This window comes from Pseudorasbora parva, chromosome 10 (genome assembly GCF_024679245.1).
Source record: "Pseudorasbora parva isolate DD20220531a chromosome 10, ASM2467924v1, whole genome shotgun sequence".
Taxonomy (NCBI): domain Eukaryota; kingdom Metazoa; phylum Chordata; class Actinopteri; order Cypriniformes; family Gobionidae; genus Pseudorasbora; species Pseudorasbora parva.
In genome coordinates, this window is record NC_090181.1 from 8,471,989 (window position 1) to 8,494,731 (window position 22,743).

The 22,743-nt window shown below is 36.5% G+C and overlaps 1 protein-coding gene across 1 annotated transcript; it reads right to left on the bottom strand.

Moving 5' to 3' along the window:
- Positions 1-630: 630 nt before the first annotated feature.
- On the bottom strand, positions 631-22,646 carry exoc5 (exocyst complex component 5). The gene is made up of 18 exons (XM_067455045.1): positions 22,463-22,646; positions 20,605-20,699; positions 16,694-16,841; positions 16,362-16,556; positions 14,018-14,082; positions 12,725-12,753; positions 12,527-12,636; positions 12,377-12,421; positions 12,120-12,260; positions 9,985-10,067; positions 9,605-9,814; positions 9,323-9,470; positions 8,487-8,595; positions 3,979-4,099; positions 3,798-3,884; positions 3,569-3,677; positions 3,182-3,397; positions 631-2,175 (listed from the first exon to the last, which is right to left on the bottom strand). The coding sequence occupies exons 1-18, from the start codon at positions 22,487-22,489 to the stop codon at positions 1,987-1,989; spliced, it is 2,127 nt and encodes a 708-aa protein (XP_067311146.1). The 5' UTR covers positions 22,490-22,646; the 3' UTR covers positions 631-1,986.
- Positions 22,647-22,743: the final 97 nt, after the last annotated feature.

Sequence of the window (22,743 nt, forward strand, 5' to 3'; positions counted from 1 at the left end):
TTTCATTCTCTCTTAACATTTTTATTGATTATGTGAACACTCAGTAAACCCGAGAATGTGATGTTAGTCATATTTTTTTTAAATCGTGTTTTCATTTAAAAAAAAAAAAAAAAACGGATATATTTCTATAAATTGTCTTATTGATTACTAATTAATACAATATTCCCAGAAAAAAACGTCTGGAAAAATCTGATTGAAGAAAAAAATCAAGAGAGAAAAATCAAGAATCACAAGTACATTTTCATAATATACTGCCAGTTTTATACTATTAATAATATACTGTTTCCATTTGAGAAATTGCTGCATTGCACCTGTGCGACTGCAAAAATGGCAGATCTGCTCAAACCAAAGTAGTGAAATTATTTAAAATTCACCCATATGCTTACTTGATCATGATATTGTTTGTTTTTTTCAACCTATAATATTTTCTGTTTGATAATAGTTTGGATCTATCTAATAAATACATGATCAGGAAAGAAATATGTACAGCATATTATTATTATTATTATTATTATTAATAATAATAATAATAATACAGTTTATTCAGAAAGCGCTTTTCTAGTACCCAAAGCGTTAAGTATTAGTAATGATCCATGGGTTTCGAGGCCAACCTCAAAGAAACTTGTCTCATTGTTTCACACTTTTATTTTTGGAAATAACTGATTATCATAATGAGGAGCTTGTACAGATTAATCAGCTCATATGTAGCATCATTTTGACAAATTCATGTTTGAAATCAGTACAGTATAACAGAATGATCTAATCCTTTCTAACTGTCTAATACCTAGGTCAAGCCTAGAGGTCACAGATCTTGACCCCTGCCTCTTCAACAGAGGTTAAGGGTTAGTTCAACTAGTCATATGACACAACTGCATTCAACACATCCCTGTCAGATGAAAGACTCTCAGATTAATGGTTTGTGACTGAGCTTCAGAATATCCATACAGATGTCAGAATACAAAAAGCAAAGAAAGAATCAGACCAAAAACCCAATACCATGTGACCCGAGCCCTTTGAAACCTCATACGACTCTCAAAGCTGTTTGCCTCATATTGTGTTGTGCGCCAATCAGTTCTTCATTAACTATGTGAATGCTATGTGAGTGTATGCGAATATTACTTTGATTTTAGTGAGCAGCGGGTTGTTAGCACAGATGCAATAATTATCATTTACATCTCAGAAATTTTGTATTACACGTGTAAGGTTATTATTTTAGCACTGAGCACACCGGGAAAGGTCAGCTTTGGAAGTTTGCATGGTTATCGAACAGAAACAGAAAACAGGATTCAGCATTTAAACACCTCTAAATGAACCTTAAAACGAAATGAGTTCATGTACTCATGTTTAAAACCATCGTAAATGGCATTTGTAAGAGTATGAAATTAATTTAGGAAATGAAATGAACATTTGTATAACATCTGCATTATTCAACTCAAAACAGTAATTGTCATCTCCGTGAAGCCCTATGTGTGCACAAGAGCCTGAGTGAAATGAGCTGGACCAACTCATTGATCCAGAGCAGCGCGCTGAACCGTCCCAGAAGAGCCACAGAGGATGGATTTGGCACAATCAAAGTAAAAGCAAATAAAAATGAAGTCTCTTGACCACCCAAGTCCCTTCGAGCGGTCCACCTCAGTTCATCCAACATCATCCTCTCTCCGGTAGAAGCCAGATGTACAAATCATCCTTCTACTCTTATTTCTTATTAAAACCATTTCAAAAACAAAAAAATATGAGCACATCTGAGATGAAACACTATGCTCGCATTAAAACGTGCATGTGGAACTTAAAATGGAGCAACCTGGGAAGTGTTGGGCTTTGAAACAGTTGCTCTTTTGTTTTTTTAAACGCAGAGTTTAATTTCTACACTGAATCATTGACAAAGACAGTTCAAACGCCACTCGAGATTGGCCACTTGTGTTTCCCGCAGCTCTGAATGGACGGCAGTTCTGTAGGCTGTGGTAATTGGGAGAGCCCTGCCAGTCATTAGCTGAAATGCCGACCCAGTCGGGCGGCGCGATAGTCTACTCTCAGCTGAACGAAAGCGTGGAGGAGGTTCCTGTCAAGGTTGGTCAACTGCTCTCCAGAGCACACCTGTTTGAGGTTGTCCGGGGCAACAACCAGGAGGTTACACAGAGCATGAAGCGTGTCAAAGAGCTGGAGCACGAGAGGAACCTGTGGAGGGTTTGGATGCAGCTGTTAATCTAGTGCACTTTTGAATTCATCATAAATAATGTTAAAATTAAAATTCTTTAATCACAATGCTGTTATGGATATTTTGCAATGCTGTCACCTCACACAATTAATAACTAAATACACTTATATATATATAAAGAGATGCTATCCTCTTGAAATTTCTGTTCAAAGAATCCTGCAAAACAAAAATCATGCTTTGCACAAAACAGTTAGGCAGAAAATAGTGACTCAGAAGATAGTGAAGATTGATAATCATACAGTTTTCTTGAGCAGCAAATCAGGATTTTAGAATGATTTCTGAAGGATCATGTGAAACTGAAGACTGGAGTAATGATGCTGAAAAGTTAAGCTCTGCCATCACAGGAATGAATTACATTTACTAATTAGCGCTGCTCTTTGTAAATTCTGTTGGTCATTGTGGAAATTATCCTTAATTTAAAAAACTTAAAAAAGTGTGTGTTCCTTAATTTGTGCGTCGTCAGTAGATCACGCTAGACTTTACACTCCACCTTTTTAAAATTGTTCTTACACTAATTTGCCCTGTTTAAAAAATCTGGCCCTAGATATACATATCTTTACTATTTTGTTAAAGAAAAATGGTTGAGGTTTTATCATACATGATGAGCTCTCTATGCATGTGGACTGATCAATGTTTATATGTGAATTAAAGACTAAATTAAATGTTAAAGTGAGTCTCTTCAGACGATTTTGACTACACTGCTTGATTCATAAGAATTACCTTTACGACGTCTTTAGAAACGTTTTAAAGTATCAAAGTTTAGGAGGAATGCACTTTCAAAGGAGGAAAAGAAATCTTTCAGGAGGTCATTAAAAATATCTTCATTTGCGTTTCGAAGATGAATAAAAGTCTAATGGGTTTGGAACGACATGAGGGCAAGTAATTGCAAAATATCTCTTTAAGGCATTATAAAATAAACATAATACCACAAGGTGAAAAAAAACAAGACCTCTGACCTCTCCTTACCCTGAAATCTTTGGCGCTGCGGCGGTATTCTGCCACATCACAGATGGCTAGCATGCCACCCATGGAGCTGTAGCTGAACTGCTGCAGGTGCTCATGGATCAGCCTGTGGAACCGCACACCCAGCTCGGTCAAAACAGTGTCCACATTCTTACCATCCATGGACCTCCGCACACGCTCCACCTGCTTGCTCACATAGGCACACACTTTTGAGCATGCCTTAAAGAAAGAGCACAGCACAGGAAAAATAACACATTAGAAAAAGGACAGTAGAATCAGGCAGAATTTGGCTACTACTAAAAATCTTTCTAATGATTTCAAAGTAATCTTTTCACTGCGCTGACAAAAATTTCACAATTATTATATAGTACTTTAATTTGAAGATCTTACTGTAGTGTACTGTATCATGACATTGTTCTCATCTTCTGGCTTGAAGTCAGTTTTCTTCTGTTCAGTTGCCAGGATGTGCTTCATCTGGCCTATCATGCAATTTAGTGTCCTAAAACAAGGAAACATTAGAAAGGTCACAGAAATTGCATTTAATGACCGTGATGAAGTCCAAGATTGGATTAAGGAAGAAGCTGCTTCAAACAGAGCTTTCAGAGAGTTTTGAACCAACCGATCAATCCCAGTGTCCAGCTTCACCTCCATCTGTTCGATCACCTCCTTCTTCTTGTGCAGGCACTCCGTCAACTTAGGAGAGGAGCTACAGGGGTTAGAGTTCAAACAAAGATCACAGGAAAGTCACCAGTTAGCTGTCAAGAGTCAGAAGCTAGGGAAGCAAAGTCGGTCAAACTCACCTAATAAGAGGCATAAGATGATCGTTAAACTGCTTATCAAAGAGGTGAAAGATTGTGTTGGCTTGCTGAACCACATCCAAAAAGTAGAGGTTGGCATTTTTGGCATCTGCAGATGGAATGGCTGCGAAGTCAAAAGACAAATAAGAGAGCATTGTCATGTATGGTCCACTTCAGATTCGTTTGGTGCAAATTTGTTTGATTAGACTTTGAACTAATGCTGCCTTCAAGTCATGTAGGAATGATCGTATTTACCACATGAATGGTAATATCTTAGTGAGAAACTCAGTATTTTCACTTTGAGCTCAGACTTTAGAGTTCAAAACATTGTGGCTTGTATGCGAACAATTCAGATGAACTTTCATTGGCTCTTTTTACATGATTTGTGAATGCAAAGCACTACTGTTTCAAATATATTTGGCAGTTACAATTTACTACACAAATCTAATGGCACACACAGATGACACAGCTTGTGGGCAGTGGAAACTCTCCATGTATTGAACAAGTGTGTTACCCATATTAAGGATATAAACCTGTATAAACCAGGTTACCCATGATTAGCCGACAGACTGAACTGCACAAACAAACAACATTTACAATTATTGTTTGTAGCATCAAAATGATAATAAAATACACTAATCAATGAAACACCTAATAATGGGTATCATTTGTTTTTCATTATGTTGCACTTAAAAGCGACCTGTCTTTGTCAAGAAGTAACAGAAAAGGGTCACATTTTACTCCAAACACATTTAAACCAAGTTTAGGTATAGCTTTTCTGTACATTATAAATTTGTATTTATTTTTATATTAAGGATTAAAGGGGTGTTAAAACACGATTTCACTTTTCTAACTTTAGCTAGTGTGTATTGTTGCTGTTTGAGCATAAACAGCATCTGCAAAGATACAACGTTCAAAGTTTAAAGCAACCGTAGACATATTTGGTTTAAAAAAAATATAAACTACAGCAAATGGCCGGAAGGGACTACAGACTTTTCCTCCAGGGTTACTGACATCACCCACCGATTGCAGGTCCACTTTGTTCAGCCTTCCTATGGACGGGGGAGTTGGGGATCAATGGTTAAAATTTATTTTTATCTCTGTCCCTCATAATTATTACCCAAATCTCGCTCTCTGTGCTGCACATTTTACAGGGGAAAGCTTCCACAATCTTCGCGAGTTCAACGCAGGATTCGCACAACGGCTTGTCCTGAAAGATGGAGCAGTTCCAACTTTAAAAACGGACAACAACCTGTAAGAATAATTTATTTTTCATCGATGTGTTTTCCCGTAATAGTTTGTATTCTTATTTGTAGGTTGTAGCAAGGAAGTAAACAAATCACAACGCTGTTTGGCTCTGCAAACCCCTTTGTTAAATGCTCATTCATACTTAAAGGGTTAGTTCACCCAAAAATGAAATTGATGCCATTAAAGGTCCCGTTCTTCGTGTGTTTTCGAAGCTTTGATTATGTTTACAGTGTGCTATATAACATGAGTTCATGTTTCGCGTAAACACAGTATTTTTCACACAATTTACTTATCTGTTGAGCACTATTTCCTCTGTCCTAAAAACGGCCTGATGATTTCCATGTTCTATGTAGTCCCTCCTTTAGAAACACGTAACGAGTTCTGATTGGGCCAGCGCTTCCCTTGTTGTGATTGGACAGCAGCTTAGCGCACTTTGCCCGGAAAGGTCCCGCCTCTTACCATAACGGGAAGATGCAAGCGCTAAATGTGCGCTCTTCTCCACGTGGGAGAGCAACAAGACCACACCTCCGATTTTGTGTGTACTTGTGGGCGGAGGGTTAGTCAACAAACGGTTCTAGTGACGTCATTACATCCCTGCACTTCCTGCTGTAGTCCAAACCGGCCGTTCGCTGTAGGCTTTGAAAGGGAACTTCTGTTAAAAAAAATATCTCGCTTGGCATTGAACTTTGAGCTTTATAATTTTACAGGTATTATTTATGCTCTAACAGCAACATTACACACTAACTAAAGTTTGAAAGATGGAACCGCGAAAAACGGGACCTTTAATGACTCACCCTAATGTCGTTCCACACCCGTAAGACCTCCGTTCATCTTCAGAACACAGTTTAAGATTGATTCACTGATTTATCGATTCACTGATTCACAACCGTTTAAATCTTTATTTGAGGTTTGAACACAAACAAGGAAGAGAAGACAATGCTGAATAAAGTCGTAGTTTTTGTTATTTTTGGACCAAAATGTATTTTCGATGTTTCAAGAGATTCTAATTAACTAACTGCTGTCCCATATGGACTACTTTGATGATGTTTTTATTCCCTTTCTGGACATGGACAGTATAGTGTGCATACACTTGTATACGCTCTCAGACTAAAATATAAATATCTAAATATAAAATATCTTAAACTGTGTTCTGAAGATGAACGGAGGTCTTACTGGTGTGGAACGACATTAGAGTCATTAATGACATCAGTTTCATTTTTAAAGGGGTGGTTCCGTGTTTTTTTTCTGGGCTTGGTTGTGTTGAGGGGGCGCAGTACAACGTGTCTTAATAGTTATTGGCTGAAGTGCCAACAAGGTTGTCCGGAAACACCACGCCCCTTACCATTACAGGCAGAAGTCACATCTGCGGTGACTAGCAAAGGTTTATGATGTCACCAGCCCGGGAAGAAGTTGTAGTCTAAACCAGCTTTTTTTGTAGAGACAATATCTCTGTTTGCATTAAACTTTCAGAGCTGTAACTTTGCAGATACTGTTTATGCTCAAGCAGCAACATTACACACTAACTAAAGTTAAAAAAGTGAAATCGCATGCAACCAACCCTTTAAATCTCAACAGCGAACTTGCTTGGAATTAGTGTAAATTATTCTTTGATTAGATCTTTTATGTATTGTTTTTCTACAGGCATGCTAAACATGGTTCTGTGTTTGAATTGACTACTAAAGTGAAGCCAATGTTTAGTGTTCGTTTTGGGTTAATAGTTCTTGCGACAGATATTTGGCTATAATCGATCAAAAAATACAAAAGTTCAAGAGTTTTATTTTTCAAGTTCAAGAGTTAAAAAACGTGCCATTCATTAGCAATCACTATATATCCACAGTCTTTACAGACTACTGGTGCACTAGGCTGTTAGTGAATCACAGCACACTGGGCCAGCTAACCAATCTGAGCCCATTGTGTATTTTTGAGGGAATGGCTTAATAGAATCCGGAAACCATCAGACCGTTTTTACAAGGAGGGAAAGAGCAGTGTAGAATATATGAAAAATAATGCACTTTTTTAAAAACAAAGCATTAACACATATTACAGTGCACCCCGCAAGCACAATCAAGGCTTCAAAAGAATGTGTTTTACCGCCCCTTTAAATGGAGAATGGGGGAAATATACATTTGTGCAATGGCTCATATACAGTATCTGGACTCCCAAAATATGTAAATAACAGTTCCAACTCTTTTAATACATTGTTATGGTATGACTTCTCAATGAGGTCATCTTTGGTAATTGGATTAGAATTAAATATTGAATAAGAATTCAAACTTATTTTGACTTAATTTCAGACTGATTCAATATTAATTAATTCAGATAAACTTATAAACTGGTTTGACTAATTAAAAAAAAACACCCCAACTATTTTTTGTTGTTGTTGCATACAATTACACATCACTGTGGCTTTCAAGCTAGTTTAACTCTAAACCAGAGCAATATCTATCCGCTTATATATGTCAGAGAAGAACATAACTACAACATTTATATCCAAAATAGAAATTTCAGTCACACTTTAGATTAGGGTCAAAATCTCACTATTAACAATGGGTTTGCCCCAAAAAACTCCTAGTTACTGCTAATTAATAGTTACTAAGGTAGTTGTAAGTTTAGGTATTGAGTAGGATAAATGGATATAGAATATGGCCATGCAGAATAAGAGATTAATATGTGCTTTATATGTAATAAATAAACAATAATAAACAGGCAAAATCCTAGTAAAATCCTACTTAATAGTGAGAATTGGACCCTAAACTAAAAAGTTATCAAAACTTCCATGACTTTTCAATATTGTAATAATTTCCATTATTCTTCCAGGCCTAAAAACACAGTTTTAAAGTTCCTTGATAGTTGGGTTCTCCCCATGATGGTAGTAATTCTCACACTGCTGCTGCAAACACAAACATGTCAATAGACCTGTGTAGCATCGTCCTCTAGTGGCATGTTTATGTTACAGTAGCAGGTAATAGTTTTAGGACAAAACTATAAATTAAATATTTATCTATAATTAAATAAACATTTCAGAGTCATGAGCATTTATTTTAGTTTATTTTTTAATTTAGTCTTCAGTTTAGTTTCTGATAATAAACTTGATTTGAACAAACCTGTTTTTTTCTAAACTCAGGAAGGAAGCTATACAGGAGTAGGAATGAACAACACTTTACAATGGAGGTCATGCACTGAATGAAAATATTGGCTCACATCATGTGCAATATAATGTTATCAACTATTGTTGTTTTAGATGGGGTTTGAGTTTGCCATACCTGACAGCCCAATCTCAAGAGCGTAGTCTATATGGTCCACACACAGGTACTCCACCAAAATCAGGAAGATGGAGAAGGCATTCTTTGGTAGATCTGCTGGATCCGACAACTGCAACAAAGAAAGAAAGTGGCTCTATAATGATAATGTTTATCGCCCACAACTTCCAGCTTTGAAAAATTACTTTGGGCCCTGTTTTAACGATCCTAGCGCATGGTCCGAAGCGCATGGCACAGGTGCACTTAGGGTGTGTCCGAAGTTAGTTTAAAGACCAACCAATAATTGGTTGGCGCACCAGGTGCATGCTCTAAAAGTGTTGTCCCTACTCCCTAGTCTTTTAATGAGTCATGGGTGTTTTGGCCGTAATGTGCAATAAACCAATCAGAATCTCATCTCCCATTCCCTTTAAAATCTAGCTGCGCTTGCACCATGGCGGATTCGGTATTTACATGGCGGAATTTGCGAGTAGAAAGACTGAACGCCTCTTCAGACGAATCTTTTTATTTTTAATATTTAAAAATGTTTGTGTGCTGCTGCTTCCCTGTGTGTGTAATAATCAAGAGTGTATGTGCGTTGTGCACTTTGCACCCTTTAAATAACACAAAAAATACTGCGCTGTTGACTTTAGACCAGGTTTTTGTTAGTCAGTGGCACAGTCGTTTTCAGCAACACACCAACAATGCGCCTGAACACACCTTGTTTTCAGATGGGTCAATAGAGTGCATTTGCTATTTAAACAACGTGGAACTAGAGGTGAAAATGTTAGCGTCGCATTGCGCAGGGTGTGTGATTGGGTTTGAGGTTTTTTGTAACAAATCAGTGCTGAAGATTCCTATACCTTGTTGCATCTCTCAAAGGCATGCCGGGTTTCCTGTAGCAGGTTGACTACAACCTCTTGTGAGAGTAAAGTCTCTCCATGCGTGTCAATACTTGGTCCTAGAGGCAGGTTTGTGCGTTGTCTAATTCTCTCTTTTAGCTCCTGGATACTGTCAAAATGAGAAGAAATGGAAGATAAGGTAAGATGTATATAAAAAGACATGCATTTGACTCAACAGCCTTAATTTTTCAAAGTAATTTTGGAAAAAAGAAGGAAAGAAAAAATAAATCAACAGTTCCTCACCTTCCAGTGCCTACAGGGCGTTTTTGGTGGTTCTTAGAGTCGTAATAGCGCTGAAGAATCATACCGCTGCGGTTTTGCAGATATTGACGCTCCATGTCTATGTAGCTCTCCAGATAACAGGAGAAGATATTCTTTATCAGCTTAGATAGAAATGTGTGCTTGTCTGAGCCCAAGTTGAAGTCTGTGAGTTTAGCAGCCAATGCCGTTGTCCTAAAAAAATAAGGGGGTTACAACACCAAAATTGGTGTTCAGTAAAGCACATCATGAACTTGACAAACATTTAAGACAAAAAGAACAGGGTTTAAATGTAAAAACAGGGTTTAATGAGAGCAAAGTGAACTATTATAATTAAATAATAATAACGAAAAACTGATGGATACCGTGTATAGAGGTCATAGAGGTTCTTGAGGTATTGCTCCACATCAGAGTTGCGGGTCTCGTCTAGTTTTTCTTTGACATGAGCCTAAAAGCATAAAAAGGGACCATTTGAGCCAATTTGGTTTAGATATATCAAAAGTGTCTATTTCTGGCTATGCACTATATTTACATAAACTAATCTGACAGATGAATAAAGGGCAATTTGTGTAACATGGTACCAAACACTCAAAACAACAAACAAAAAAAATGTACAGTACCATTCTCTCTGTAGTATTGCTAATACCCGCTTTTTAATAAGCAGCAGCTTTTATAGTCTCCCACATATTTTTGTGTGCGCTCCTGTAAGCAATGCCAAATTGCACGCAACGGCCAATCAGAGCCATTCCTTGCGCTTCCATTATAACCGACTAAGTGAAAACACGATGTAAATAACCTTGATAAAACAATTTTCTTTTATTATAACAAACTGTATTATTACATTAGAAAGTATATGGCTACAAAAAAATGGGTACTAAAATGTTTGATCAGAGTTCAGAGCAACTGGGAAAACCCCTCAATTTACTGGCAAAGATTGCAAGATGATCTGATGAAAGGAGAAAAAAACATTTTAATTCAGAGTATAAGATGAACACTACACGTATAGACTTCTTGCCGAATGCCACTCTTGACCAAAAAGGCTGAACTGAATATGATACATTTCATTTGGATAGACCTGTGGAGTTGGAAGAATGTGTTATGGAGTGATGTGACCACACTGGACCTTTTTGGACCCATGTGTCAGTGGTATGTCAGGTGCAAAAAGGCAAAGCTTATGAGCAGAAGAACACAGTCTTCATGGTCAAACACGAAGCACATCATGAATTCTTTGAAGTATCAAGACATTTTGGCAAAAATGGTGATGCCTTCGGAGCAGAGACTGAAGATTCATATGATCAAATGATCAATGGACTTTCCTGGACAGCCATCTCAAAGAATACATTCAAATCTACTGAAGCTTGTTTCAGGGATCAGTCATAGAATTTTCTAGAGTGGTCTGTACAGTTCTCAGATCATAATCTCTTTGAAAATATTTGGTGGAATTTGAAGAAAGTAACGTGAAAAGCAAATATTATTAGTGATCCAGTTTTTCCAAGCGAGGAATGGGGCAAGATTGCAGGAGAGAGGTGACAGAAGCTTCTAATCACTTGCATGAAGCATTTATTGGAGGTTATAAAGAGTAAAAGATTTTGCACAAAATTTGACTTGGGGGTTGAATAATTTGATACACTTTAAATTCTCAGAATCACTCAAATGCGTTTTAATAAACTTCCTATAATAGTTTACTGATGCAACTGATTCGGTTCTTGGCAGAAAAATGTCTTGCATGTCAAGAGGGTTAAATAATTTTGATTGCAACTGTACATATTGCAACAAAAGTTATATTTATAATACAAGTTGTTCTTTTGAACTTTCTATTTAATCAAAAAATCCAGACAAAAATTCTCAGTTTCCACAAAAATATTAAACAGCACAATGGTGTTTAGCGTTAATATTAATAATACATTTCTGAGGTAATAATACAATTTCTTAAGCACCAAATCAGTATACAAAAATTATTTCTGAAAGATCATATTATGACACCGAAGACTGGAGTAATTTTGCTGAAAAATTTAGCTTTGAATCACAGAAATAAAAAAATTACACTTACACATGACAACAGAAACCAGTGAATTTAAATTGCAATAATTTTTGGTTACTGTTTCACTGTTTTTGTGATCAAATAAGTACAGCCATGGTGAGATTAAGAGACTACTTTCAATACAATTAAAAAACCTTAATTTTTCCACACTTTTGACCTGTACTGTATTTATTTATTCAAGATGCAACTTGATTTGTACAGAAGTGTTGAAGAGGAAAGAAAGGAAATGTGTGTAATACTTGCCCATGCAAAACTCACAGCTATCATGTTTACTGGCCCCACCCAAAGTCTGTACTATATTCCAATACCTTGGTATGGATCATTTTCCTCCTTTAAGTCTACTGATTTTTTCAATCGTATCCAGGCCAAATTGATTTGTTCATATCCCTTACACAAAGCAGCAATAGCCTTAGCAAGCAGCACTAATAACTTGTTAATGTGTACATATGCATTATGTACCTGTATCTTGTTCTCAAATATGCTCTGAATGAGTTTGGCCATGACAGTCTCTGGACTACAGAAGACCTCTCCAACCTGCTTATTAACCCGCTGACACAGAACAGCAATGTCTTCAAATACATCAGTCCGCATATACGCTCCCTACAAACATCAAAAGAACATGGTGATATAACAGAATCAACACTGAGCCTAAAATCAAGTTTACTCTCGATGGATATAAAGAATAGAAACAGTGAACATCCACAAATAATACATACCTCTTGGCATTGCTTGATGTAGACATCCACACAGTGGGCATAACCCTACAACAAATAAGATAAGAAATAATAACTTTGCATTATTCATGTAAGAAATGTCCAAAAAATATGGTATGAACTTGAGGGCTCTCATTGTATCTCTCAACAAACCTTAAAATGTAGCAGGACTGCTGCCACCTCACGCATGCGTCCGATCTCTCCCCTTCGCTGAGCTGCTGTGAACTCCTGGATCAACTGACGCTCAAGGTCATGATATTTACCTGTCAAACAAACACAGGGCTTATGTTAACACTGCATATTTAGCAGACGGGTAAATAACATAGTCTTGTTTAGTTTACAGCTGCTTACTTGCTATCTTGGCCTTGACATCAGAAAATCTGAACAGGTACATAATGAGGAAAACAAGCATGGGAAAGAGAGAAGAACAGGGGAATTTAAAACAAATCTCTTTTCAGACCAAAACACTATTCATGATCAGCATGAGAACATTACAGCAAACATCTTTGAACTATGTGCTTAGATCTCAGACAGTCAAAACAAACATTGGGAATAAAAAAAAATAATTTTTCATTTGTTATGTCTTGGCCAATGCATTAAAACATTTGCATGCTTTGAAGTTTGTTCGGTTGCATTTTCAAGGCAAATGGGGGATTGTTTGTGCATATTGTTACAGCTGCATTTGGTGAAGCTATTTGCGCATAACTTACACACTTCTTAGCCCAAACTTTACTTCGTTTTTTTACGAATAGGCTAGGTTTATGCATAGTGCGTGTGTCGTAATAAGCCTAACATTTATCTCATGGTACGTGCTGTGTATGCTCACTCTCATTACATTTTTGCACAATTTGTTATTTTATAGGTGGCAGCACTGGCTAAGGCTGTTGTTAAGGCTGGAAATAAACAATACCAAAATAGTAAACACCCATGTTGACAAGTGTTTATTACTATTGGAGAGAAACAGTACAAAACCAAAATTCTAGTAGTTGGTACCAATACCATTACAATTGTACGGTTCTCTGGGCCAAGTTCGAGATTGATATATATATATATATATATATATACATACACCTCTATGCATACCAAATAATAATAGTTATTAATGAAAGTAATAGTATTATTATTATTAGTATTATTACATTGAGGCATAGCTAAATCTACTGTGCAAAAGTAACATATTATAATTATGTCCAGTTCTATAAGTTAAACCAAACTTTTAAACGGAACAGAACATGCAGGATTAACAGTTAAATAGTCTTTTTGTGGTTTAATATTCAGAGACACCAGTATATATCGGCTACAGAGCTCCTAGTAAACACAGAAGTGACTGAAAGCAAGTGCTTATTAGTGGTATACCGAATATACCCGGTACTACTGGAACAGAAATGCTGGTATCGTCACATTTTCAAAACTTCAGAACCGACCGGTACTGATGTACCAGAACTTGTGACATCCCTACTTTGAAAGGCAATGTGTTCAGCTGTACGCATATGCTAAGCAAACACGTTAAAAACCAAAGTATACTTTTGCCGGTTAACAAGTTATCAAAGCTGACTGTTTATATGATCTCTTGTACTTTACATCATTATTATGCCGTGCCCCAAACCTCAAATATGGCCAAAACTCCATCTGCAGGTCGCTTACCTATCAAATGGCAGCTCCTGAGCAATCAGGTGCAACTTCTGAATGATGTCTGCAGCTTCCTTTATCTGTTTGGGATGAGAAGAGACTGTGGTGAGAGACAGAAAATGGTCACTACAGGACAGACAGGCCAGAGGCAGCACCCTTAAATCTAGGGATCGGCTTACGGTAAATCTGTCCCTCTCGTGTGCATCCCTCGCTCTTCTTGTCCAGCATGAGGATGATAAGAGTTAGCTCAGCCCTGCACACCTGAACCTCATCAGCATGAGACCTTAGCCCCTGTCCGTCAGCTGCTGCTCAGCCAACACTTTACGTTCACTCATGACTATTAAGAATGGACAATGGCTAATCCCTCAGTAAATCACCTCCCATAATCTGTCCCCATAGGCAGGTAGGAGGTCTAGGCAAAAACAGGACCCTGTCAAGAACCCCCCACCTCTCCCTTCTAGCCCGATGGACGAGGAGAAGAAAAAGGCCCTGCCGTCCACATATCCTCTGTTCCTACTCTCCTTTTCCTGCCTGCCTCAGCTAACATCATTATTGTGCTCCCGTGAGGTGGATCCATCCCTTTTCCGCTCTCCTCGCTGAGGTTTTCTAAGTATCTGTCCCCCAGCTAAGATTAGCTAAATCCCATGTAAGTGATGTAGCCGTCTCCCAGCAGTAGGGGGTTTTACCAGCGCTTGTCTCCTCGCTGCCTGGGCCTGGCCCTCCCTTTCACAGGGATTAACCCAGCCTTCGTTCCTTCCATTTCCCTTCCCTTCACTCCCCCCCTTAGCTATTCACCGGCAGCTCCTCTCACTTCCCCTCTTTTCTCTTCTGGAGGCGTGTGTACGTCTTGAGAAATATTGAAAAGTCTGGCGGGTATATTCCCACATGGCTCTCTAGAAGATTGTTGGTGGCCTTATGCTAATAGCATCAGAGGATGTAAGACTTGCCACCCAGGGTTGGTCACATCATTACAGAGTAACTTGAGAGATTAATTTATAAAGTGTCATTTCTAATTAAGTTGGCGTAAATCAACATTTAAGCACCATATATACACAAGGCCTCATATATATATAAGCTTCAGGCATCCATTATTGCGGTATGCATTACTGTTGAGTATTTTAGTAGTTTTGTTTGCAACAGTTGCCTCCGTTACAACTTCAGCATAAACCACTGTCTAGAAAGTCCTGTTGGTGCAAAACATTTAGAAGTGAATAAGCTAATGAATACATTTTAACTTAGAGCAAATATACATCGCAAAGAACTTTAACCAAGCTGGTGCAACCGGCCTCTGACGTGAGCTGGTTATAAGTTCTTAAGTAGTCATCAGCATAAATAGCATGATCTCTTGTACCACAAATGATGACGACAAAGAAGGGAAAGCACATGACTATGTGAAATGGGCACAGAGCGCTGTACAAATGTGTCAAACATAAAGCTTTGGATGATTTATGCTAACCAGATCTAGGGGTCTAACGTTACATGTATTTGTCCTGAACTGCCACGGTACAGATGTCACGGTTCTGTGCATGCAGTCACACGACAAATACAGAAAGATATCAATAAAACAGCTTGAGAATAATATCTCATGTAGCATTGCATTTACCTCAGGTATAAACCTTTGCTAAAGAAACTCTAGAGGGGAGCATTTCATATACGCATTATATTAGCCTATTCTTTATATTTACTTAACCTGGTAATAATGTCTTGATTATTTAATGTTTAAATAAATTTTTCATGAAAACAAGTAATGCCAGCCACTGTGTAAATGATTATGTGCAATTCACATTGATTTTTATTTTATTTTACTGGAGTGTTGATATTATATCTAAAAATAAACAGCAACCAAATTTAATAATAAGGGTTCTGTTGTTAATTGTAACCTTCAATATTATAGTAATGTGTAAAAAAGGGCTCCCTATATAGTTTACAGCAATAGCTAAGATTGGTTTTATCATTAAGACAATTTTTAATATATTGGAATTGATTTAAAAGCAGAGAAAGTTTAATAAAGAAAAAAGAAGCAATTTTATGTTTAGTTTTTACCCCCGCTGTACCAAACCCGTACCGAACCGTCATGTTTGTGTACCGTTCCTCCCCACCATACATGCATTTTACAACACTATTAATTTCCATCCTCATAAGATGACACATGTACAACAATGCTTTATGACTGATGCCACACATCAATTGAATTTACTCATGTCCATGATTCTGAATGATATAGGTAAAAACAAATTTACACCAAAAAATGTAACAACAATATAGAATTTCAGTCCTCTCTATCTATTGTGGTTTGAATGTGGTCTGAATGTGGTCCTCTTGGCTTCTGAAGTTGCTAGGAAGTCGATCAAAATCTGACCTTTTCAGGGTTGTTGAAGACATCACTGCGCAGCTCTCCATCCAGGAACTCGTTGAAGTATGTCATGAGCCTCTGAGCCTCCACTGCCCTCTGTCTTGGTGTATTGACTCCTTCCAGCTGATCTCCCAGGTGACAAACCTTGGTGGCCACGTAACTGATATGCTCATCCAACTCCTGGAAGTGCTGGAAAGCTACCTGTGAAACGAGAATAACAAGAAATTTAAGATTATACATGTAATTGATGGTAAAGCAACACAATGTTACCCAAATGACTCAAAGCTCACTGCCTTTTGACATTTTAGAATAAATGCAAAAATGTAAAGGCCACTGACTTGGTTGCTCCTCTGCAGGTCTTGGACCTTGTGGGCAAACTCCTTGGCTTCACGATGGCATTGCTGCTCCAACTTCTCCACCTTCCTTTGGATCCTTTCATCCAGCTGTTTTAGTTCCTCAATGTGGTTCACAAACTCTTCCAGCAACCTGAAACCGAAGACATGACATTTAAAGAGCTGCAGGCAGCAAAACTCTCTGACTTGACAAGCATTTTAAAAATTTAAAAAATAGATATTTGTTTGTAGTATTTATTTTTGTCCCTAAAGTTCACTTATAATGTTTTTCTTGGCTTCTTGCAACAAAAATTTAATTTAGTTTCACAACACCACTTTATTTTAAAATTTGTAAGTGTGCTGTTGATATTCTGGGCAGTCATATGCTAGTGCACTGGTAGTTTTGTCATATTAACTTCAACATTCTGATCAACCTGTTTTTTTAAGCTTAATTTTGTGATATAAAAGTACACTACTGTTTAAAAGTATGGGGTCAATAAGATTTTAGAGTTAAAAAAAATACTAATAATACTTTTCTTCAGCAAGAATGTTATAAAGAGGTCAAAAGTGAGTAGATAATTTTACATTGTTACAAAAAATATTTCAAATAAATACTGTTCTTTTGAACAGTAGTGTATGAACACTTATTTTAAAAGAGCAAGAAAAGTCCTGTTTTCCATGTTATATTTCTCTTTGTGGATATGGTAATAACTCATAATATTAATAAAATCTGCATATGTAACTGTCATTAATCATTATGAATTTTATTGATTTAGTGGAGTAAAAAAATTGTTTTTTAATTAATTCAGACATGGAAATAAACAGGTTGAACGTTTTTGGAAAATTCGAATGAATGTAAAATTAACAAATATATTTATACTTTTTAGGTGACTTATCAATTAAAAAGTCAAATAATTTGGACAATTTATCAGACTTGCTTTAATAATGATGCACTTCTTAACATTCACAAATCATGTTGGAATAAAAATCATCAGATTTTACAGATATGCGCCTGCAAATTCTCCGAAAATTCTGACCTTTTTTTAATTTATTTTTTATTAAGCTACAATCAAATAGTTATGCTTACTATATAATTTATTTTGAAAAAAGATAAAGAAAAGCAAAACAGAAGCCTTTTCCAAGTGGTCACAAACTTCTGGATCTTACTTTATGTTGAAAATGTGCAGATGGGTTATGTGGATACTAGTTACTGGCCAAAAGAAGGAGAATCGCTGACAAAGTAGATTTTAACCAGAACTCTGGAGTCATTTTCATACATGAAAAGTACACTAGAGTGGAAGCTTCGATGAGCGTTCCAAAGAACACTCTTTGTGTCCACAGAACACTGAAAAAGGATCCATTTCACAGTCTGATTTGCGAGATGCAGGCTTACGTCCCAAATTAGGTTAGCTTGGCTAGCATGTAATCTGTGAGGAAATGTTATACAAAACCTGACCAATCATATGAAAATGCCTGAAGCTCTGTTCCCAGATCCCGAAACCAGCTCAACGACAGGGATCAGAATATGCTGGGCCGAGATTCATTTATCGTTCATGAATACGTCTCCAAATAGACTCTGAAAAAATCTGAGAGACTGATCTCAAACTGTGAAGTGAAAAAAGCATCCAGGGAGAGCATCTTATTTGTCAAGATCACATAAGCACTTACCTCGGCAGCAAATCAGCTAATGGCCTGTTACCATAAATTGTGGTTCTTCATAAAAAGAGCCTCTCCGTGCTGTGCGTGTGCGTAAATATTTAGGAAACCTCACACATACAACCAAAAGCTTCGTCAGCTGCATTTCAAAGAACTTGTAGGACAGCAAAGTCAAAAGCTCCAACTCAGCAAGTTTGGATTCTCTGGGTGGTAGCAAAACATTCTGAAGTGATGAGTACATAATCTCATATCACCGTAATTCCCGAAACGCTGCTGGCAGCTTAAGTTCTTTTTCCTCTCCATCTTTTCCCCTCAAATTTGTTCTCTTCCATCATTTGTAAGTCAATGGTTTGCCCAGCTCACAACAGCCTCTTCATGGTCGGTTATTTGAGAGCTTGGTGTAAAATTTGGGGCGATGTTTCTGCTCTGGCAGTCAAAAGCACTTTTGCTGTGTCTGTGTGTGTTAAAGTAAACTTCATGTATTTTTATGCTTTTGTCTCTGAAAGTGAAATGACTTTCAAAATAGTTGTGATTGTGGACACTGTACTATTATTATTATTATTATTATAAAAGGAAAGTTTGATTTAACTTTTGGGCAATTAAGTTATTAATTTCATTGAACAAGAAAACTATATAATCGTGACATCTGTGGTAAATCAAGTGTCATCTGCAAATAAATGTTGCTAGACCTTTTCTCTGGAGAAATTTGTTTTTTTTTACTTTTAACTAACTGATCTCAAGGTGATTTGAAGTCAGTTTCCCTGAACTTTCTGAAGAGATAAAATCACTTTATATATGATGAAAAGAAGGAATTTAAGCTTTTATTCACTTTATAAACATTGATCAGGAATAACCGAAACTGCTTGAATAAAACAAACCTCATTGGTTCTTGCTGAAGCTCAAACGTGATGCGTAACATAAGAATGAATCTCATTGGTTCTCGCTGAAGCTCAAAAGTGATGTGTAACATGAGAATGAACCTCATTTGTTCTTGCACGTCAAGAGAACATGCTTGATCTTCCGTTTACAACAACTGATGTGTGAGTTGGTGACTGTTTAAATGTGAATAAAAGCCTAAATTAAATTTGTTCATCATATAAAGTGTGAAAAGTCTCTTTAGAAAATGTTCTAAAGCACCCATATGAATTAGTTTTACAATCTCTTTATAAACTTTTTGAAGCGTTAAAGTGTTTGTTGCATAGTTGTTAATGGAGGGACAGAAATCTTTTAAATTAGTGTTCCCAAGATGAACGAAAGTCTTAAGGGTTTTGAACATGCTCCACCTGTTGTCCAATGTTTAATAACCAAAAAATGCCCAAATACTTCTTGCATTAATATTAAACTATATATATATATATATATATATATATATATATATATATATATATATATATATATATATATATATATATAGTTTAATTATTTTAACCTTATTTAATTGCAAATTATTTTTTAAATGTTTTGCTTGAAAAATGTTTGTGACATTTCTTTAAAATAAATGTCACTTGGTTAATATGTTTTCATATAAATGCAACAATATTCAAACTAATTTTAAGAGTGGATTAAGCGTCCAAATACTGAATAGTATGCATGTACAATTAGGCCCAGAAGGCTCAGAATCTGACAGACATTTCTGCCCTAATTTGTAAAGAATGTCAAATGGATTTATATAGCTGCAGAGTGGCAACATTACTAAAATCTAAAAGCTGTATGCTCAGTCAAAAGTGTATCCACAATATACATTCTTTATGATTATAAACATTTTGAACAATAGTAATAAAATTATGAGATAAGAAGACAAATTAAATTGTTCCCATTCCATTCACCTCTCTCGCTCTACTAGTATGTCTATCAAAAGGTGTTTATTAAATAATATCAATATATGTTTAAATCAAAAATATCTTCTATTTCAGCTTCTATAAAATGCCCAACTTTTTAAAAAAGCTCTGCACATTCTGGTCTTCTCTTAACTGATTTCATGATGTGCATCTAGAAATTTGCTTTACACAGCACTGAAGAAGTTTCCACATACACTGGCCCTCTTGTTTTGATTTACTATATCTGACAACACCATTTTAAGAAGAAATTCATACATAAGCAAATGTATGTTTGTCTACAAAACTAATTTCAAACATTTAAGCATAAGCCTTTAGATCAAAAGGTTTTTAATAACATGAGAAAGATAAAATCAAAGTCAAGAATTCCAAAACGTACGACTAGTGGTGTATGTTTCTGACAATCACCAATATTTTGTGACTCACTTTTTGGGGTCGAATCCCTCTGCACCTCCTTTGGAACCTCCTCCAGGAGTTCTCCATGCCAGTCTCTCTATATACTCATCAGCATCAAATGGCTCCTGGTAAGATAGAAATTATGAAAATAATAAAGATTAATAAACAAAAATGTAATTGCTAATGTTATGCACAGACAAATAATGTGTGGAAAAGTGGAAAAAAAATCATAAAAAATATATTTTAACTAAATAAATAGTCAGGGTACAAAGTCTTTTGTCATAATGTCCATGCCTTCTCAACAAAAGTTGCCATACAAAAAATTTCATTTTCAAATAACCAAAACATAATTTCACCTTCAGGCAAATAAAACAAATCTGGGTTTTTCTGCTGCATCAAATTATACAAACCAATTCTTAAATTATTATACAGTGGGCAATAAAACATAAAATGAAATTCATCCTCCACCACACATAAATCACATACAGAACATAACCTGTCCTCCTCTGGGAGTCCCTTATAACTGTACAGTACTGAGTAAAACAATAATGTAGTGAAATCTAAATATTTTCTATAATACTTTAAAGCTAGGATAGGTAATTTTCAGAAAGGCTAGCAATAGCAAGCTAGCTTTGAAAGCATAAGTCCTGTCCACCCTTCATTCAGAGCATCTCCAAAGCCACGTCTCCTTCAAAACACATGAACACAGCAAGGAGCTAAAAACACAAGAGTCACAAGAGAGACTAGCTCTGGCCTCTACCACCTGACTGCTGCAGATTCAATTCGCTGTTGATAGTATTGCAAATGAAACACAAAAATATATCAATATATATACTAAATATATATAGTATAAAGTTACAGGTTTCCAACTCTTCCAAATTACTGTAGTTATGGCAAGAATGCAGCATATGCTCATCATTTTGTTTCAGGAAGATTTGTAAAAGGCGGCTGCTGATTCAGTTTTGTTTGCTCGGAGACTGATGTCAGTCTAAACTAGACCACAATGAAGTCATACTAGACTTTGAGCATGTTTTTATAAACATGAATTCAATATATAACAAATATTAATACTTTTTTTTTTTTTAAGTAAGCAAAATCATGCCATGATGTATTAATATTCTACTGGTCACATGTCGTCATGTGATGTGAATAAGAATTCACCAAGTTTGAAGTAACTTTTCAGATTATGATTAAAGATTACCACGGCAAACTATTTTTTTCTTTGTATTAACTTGCACAGATTAATTGTTCACCCCAAGCCCTGTAATATATGCCCAACAAAGTAAATAGGGTCAATTTCATTAAGGACTTTAACTCTGAAATACATACGCTGACAGGCAGTTAGTCCTATGCAATGCAAAGATTGGACAAACATTTTATGGTCATACTACTTCCACAGACGAGATATAATACACATTTAGACCACCTAACTTAGTGATTGCTATCAGGATGTGAAGAGACTTTCAAGCAGCATAACAACAAATATTTATGGAACAAATACCCTACCCCTGCCTTTAATTAATAAACTGGGTTTTTACATATAAAAATTCAAACACCAGCTGCCTCTTACATTTTAGGATGGGGGTCCATGACACGAAGATGATGTCCGTGTGCCATCTTAAAGTTTGAAAACCCCATTTATTTTTTAAAAGAGCTACCTTTTATTCATAATTTTGCATGTACAGGTCGCCTGACAACACGAACAGAACAGCTGGGCAGAGTATTTTTGTGACAGTTTGGTGTTTAGCTTCACCCCAGAGCTAATACTGCCAACATACAACATGTCATTATGTGTCAAAACGCGAATGACGCGCTTTCAAGAGCTATAAAAACAGTTTATCTACAAGCTGTAATGCAGACCGTGCCATCTTTGGAAAAACAGACTTACCTCGAATAACTGAGCTGTCGTAGCCATATTTCACGGCGCCAGAAAGCAAAGATAAGTCCGCAAATACTCTTTAAAGAGTGCTTTCGAAACTATAATTTGCTAATTGTTTATATCTATTCTGAAAACAGTTGCTTCCTGCATAGAGCTGCCATGACCGGGGCGGAAATAGAAATAGAAGGGGTGAGTATACGGGGGCTGTGTCCTTGAAAACAGATCTGAGATCAGTTCGGATATTCTACTGTAACGCAACTGAAAACAGCGTAGTTTGCTACGGCTGATCC